Here is a 4405-nt window from a genome sequence, read left to right as displayed (position 1 = left end):
TTAAATAGGAGAAACTGGTACTGACATCACAACAACAGCAGCAACACTGAATTTCGGAAAGGATTATCTCCTAGAATACGGCTCCAAATTAAGTGATTCTTGAGGTAAAACTGATTAACTTTTCAAGGGCTACAATTTTTGTGAAGGAACTAATAGCTAAAAGCTATTGCATGCTGGAGATATGTTAGCAAAGAGAAACGTCCACCATAGAGGAGATAGAATTTTTATGGTAATACACTCATCATGATCCTTCTAGAAACCGATTATAATAAACAATAAGAATCTTGATTAAATTCCAAAATCTTGAAAAACCAAATTTGGGTGTGGTGTTTTGATAATCAGCTTGACAACAAAACATTTTATTATCCCAAATCATGACACGTAAGGCATGAGTTATGTGAGACATATTTTTTTTTTGTATTTTTTTTTATTAAGGGTAAAAGGGTAATTTAACATAAATGGAAGTAAAACCAGATTTACTCAAATTACTCTTAATCATTTGAACAACAACAAGATAATAAAATATCTTAGCCTAATCTAAACATGTTTAAAAAGCAAGGTTATTACAGTATGTTTCAGCGATATGTGTGAGAGATGTCCCACAGTGCAAGATTTTCCCAACGATGGTAGTTTTGATGAAGGAATATCTGTTTTTTATTCAATTTGTTATGTATTTGTTAAATTCGATTTCTGTTGTAGATGTTGTATGACTTTTTATTAATGAATTGATTTTACATTCAAAAAAAATAAAAGTAAAACTTCAATCCACTAATTATTACAACAACCAATAAAATTGTTTTATTTATCAAAATGAAACAATAATGGAAAAACACATAGATTGCTAACTTAACATACTTGGGAAATTGTAAAGAAATTAATGAGTTGAAAAAATTGGACCAACTAAAATTAAAAGCTGACACAAAAAATGATAGTATAATAAGTTTATAAAATGAAATATTCTCCCACGTAACAAACATTGTGAAACACCCTAAAAGGAATACGTAACAAACAAAAAGAAACAAAAGGAGTAATAGATAGATAGATAGATAGATTGTTAAAAAAAATCATTTTTAGAAGCAATACAAGTATTAATGGACGGCCCGAAAAGGAAAGCGGTGCGAGTATTAATGAACGGATGGAGTAGTTATAACTTTTTATATTTGAAATGTGACAAATGTCAAATGTGTGATGATTTTAAATACGCAAGTACTCAGTACGTATTGTTTCATTGGATGGAAGTTTAACAGTTGAAGTGTTGTGGTTGTTCCAATGAATCAAGATTTTTGGTTGTTTAATGAGATACTCCCTCCGTTTCTTTTTGTTTGTTACGTATTTTTTTATGGTGTTTCACAATGTTTGTTACGTGGGAGAATTTTTTCTTTTATAAACTTAATATACTATTATTTTTTGTGCCATCTTTTAATTTTAGTTGGTCCAATTTTTTCAACTCATTAAATATCTTTGCAATTTCCAAGTATGTTTAGTTAGCAATCTTATTGCTTTTCCATTATTGGTTCATTTTGATAAATAAAATAATATTATTGGTTGTTGTAATGATTAGTGGAGTGAGTTTTACTTGGGTTAATTTTTTTAATAAAAAAGATATGCAAAAGTCCAAACGTAACAAACAAAAAGAAATAGAGGGAGTAATAGTAGTAATTAATGGGTGGGATGAACCTTAGAGTTCAACTTCTCGTCTTCTCCCCAATAAATCATCACTTGGAAAACGAAATAAAAAGTTAATGTTAGTGGCTTTTGAATTAAATGATGTCGTTGTTCCAATGAAAGTTGCATGTAGAAACTCTTGAAATTCATTAACACTTGGGAATTGATGGTATTTATAAATCTCTCAACAGTAAGTGTCAATTAAAATGGCTTCTTCCAACATTTCTCTGAACACTACTGATGAAGTTAATCAAGATTTGATCAGTAATCTTCCACCAATCGCCACTGAAAAGATTCTTAAATTCTTGCCAATTAAAATGGCAGCTAGTATGAGCGTGCTATCAACAAAATGGAAGGATAATTGGTTGTCTCTTAGACATCTTGTCTTTGATCGAACTTTCTGGGAAGAAATCATGAGAGGATCACAACCTCCACAAGATAACTATGTAGCAGAAAAAACCATTATTATTGTTAGCAATATACTCCTCCATCACAACGGTCCATTACAAAAGTTCCTTTTTTCTGTTCCACCGTATGTGCACGGAGCATGCATCAATGTCAGTCAATGGCTATCTTTTCTTTCGAAAACCTCTGTCAAAAAAATGTATCTTTTAAATTTTAGTATTCTTATCCCTATCACCCTATGCCTTGTCATCTTTTTAAATGCAAAGATTTAATGAAATTGAAACTCAGGCGTTTTGTTCTGAATCCCCCACCTCGTGACTTCAAGGGCTTTGCTGATCTTCGTAGTCTTAAGCTAGACCGTATTGAATGCAAACCTGACATTTTTGGGAGTTTGATTGCAAGTTGTCCCAGGCTTACATTGTTAAAACTTGTACATTGCATTGGCTTGAGACATGTTATTATCAATATACCTAGTCTTGAAAGCTTAGTTATTATAGGCGTACTTGATTACCTAAGTTTCAAAAATGTTGCAAGTCTTACTTACATCTCACTTTTAGAAGTTTATAAAATACCTAGAGGCAAAACCGAAGTAGTGGACTCTTTTAAGGATCTTGCTACTTCATGTCAACTTCAACATCTTCATTTTGGGGGTGATCAGGTAATTAAAACACATTTATTATATTGCTTTTATAAATAACTGCAACAATATGATCTTCATTTAATCTTATATGCTTTTCTCTTGTCATGCAAGTTCTTGGCTACAGGTGGTGTTGCAAAATCATTTCCTCTGACATTTAACCACCTCAGTAAGCTTTGTTTGACGGAACTCAACTTGGGTCGCCCAGATGTTTATCGTTTTGTTTTTCGTATGATTCCGAGCTGTCCTTACATCAAGGAACTTGAAATTTCGGTGAGTAGTATATCATAAACAATAATGTATGACCTGTATTTTTAGATACACTGATTAATCTGTTTCTGGAAGTTAAATAGCGCATGAATTTTGTTTTTAACATTAAGCATGTACTTATAAAATACAACAGAGAAGAGAAGTATAATAATCTAGTATCTGTATCCCTATATGAAGTATAATTAATCTTTTGTTAACACAAACAGATGGCTTTAATTGCATATTTTGCATTCGATGAAAATGCTCTGCCGCTGCAGAAACATGAGTATGATGATGACAACTTCAAGATGCGCCATCTTCTGAAGGTTATAGTTACGGATATTAGAGGATCATTAGCAGAGCTGGAATTCATCAAGTACGTGCTTGCTATATCAGTCATGCTAGAGAAGTTCTTCTTCAAGCTTTATGGATATTTTTCTGGTGATAATTCAAAGAATCTGGTGTTACTGAATCTGCTGCAGCTCCCTAGAGCATCTCCAAAGGCGCAACTTGTTTATTTGAAGCAATAGAGGATCGATATATTCAAAGCATATTCTAACAGCTTGAATGATTAAAACAACCTATATTTTGCCATCATTAGTGATTTTGTTGGAAGACTTATTGGAATAATATCATATTAGATCTTCATGGAACAACTTACTTCGAATTGGTTTGATTGCAACATCTCCCTTTAAATTAAGCGACATTCACATATGTTCACATAAAATAAGTTTGGATATGATAAATTTAATCAGTACGTTTACAACGTAACTAAGAATAATAATTCATTGGGTTAGATGGAAAAATACTCCGCAAGCCCGGGTTTGTTTTTAGTTTTCTAACTGATTTTTTTGTTTCCAAATCTTTCTTTTGTTTACTGTAGGTATGGAGTATCAATTTTACTCCCAATTTAATATCGCTTTTCTAACTAATTTGAATATGTGATACAAAAGCAAATTGTAGAGATTATGCAAATTTCTGTTGAACAGCAAAGATAATTATGCGAGTAACAAAAATCCTATCGTAAAGAAATTTACCATTACATAAAGGTGCCAAAAGGGACCTTTTATAACTCAAATTTTGTGAGAAAAGATCTTATATAATTTTTTTTTTGTGAAATCACACCTTAATGTATTTTTTTTTGCGAGGAAGGACCTAAGGGAAGTTTCCGGCATTGACTGAGCTTTTCTGGCCATTGACTTGTGCGTGAGTAGCACGTACGGCTTAACTTGGCTAAAGACACTGATTTTCCCGAGTTATAAAAGGTCAACATCTCCCTTTAATTTAAGCGACATTCACATATGTTCATGTTGACCCTAATTTTGGTTGATGACAAATAGCAAACTTCCTGATTATGTTTCTGTTGTGTCTACAAGTAAAAGTTCCTGAGAGGAACTTGAGATGGCTGCTGATGTTCCTGAGGTGGAATGCGCAAAGCTAGGAACTACA

The 4405-nt window shown here is 32.3% G+C and overlaps 1 protein-coding gene across 1 annotated transcript; it reads left to right on the top strand.

Annotated features, from left to right (window-relative positions):
• The first annotated feature begins 1871 nt into the window (after nucleotides 1–1871).
• On the top strand, nucleotides 1872–3486 carry LOC110777895 (F-box/FBD/LRR-repeat protein At1g13570-like). The gene is made up of 4 exons (XM_021982476.2): nucleotides 1872–2197; nucleotides 2359–2728; nucleotides 2822–2980; nucleotides 3184–3486. The coding sequence occupies exons 1-4, from the start codon at nucleotides 1872–1874 to the stop codon at nucleotides 3484–3486; spliced, it is 1158 nt and encodes a 385-aa protein (XP_021838168.2).
• Nucleotides 3487–4405: the final 919 nt, after the last annotated feature.

This window comes from Spinacia oleracea, chromosome 4 (genome assembly GCF_020520425.1).
Source record: "Spinacia oleracea cultivar Varoflay chromosome 4, BTI_SOV_V1, whole genome shotgun sequence".
In the NCBI taxonomy this organism is placed as follows: Eukaryota; Viridiplantae; Streptophyta; class Magnoliopsida; order Caryophyllales; family Amaranthaceae; genus Spinacia; species Spinacia oleracea.
The sequence above is the reverse complement of the archived record's forward strand: the minus strand, read 5'-3'. Positions and strand labels throughout refer to the sequence as shown.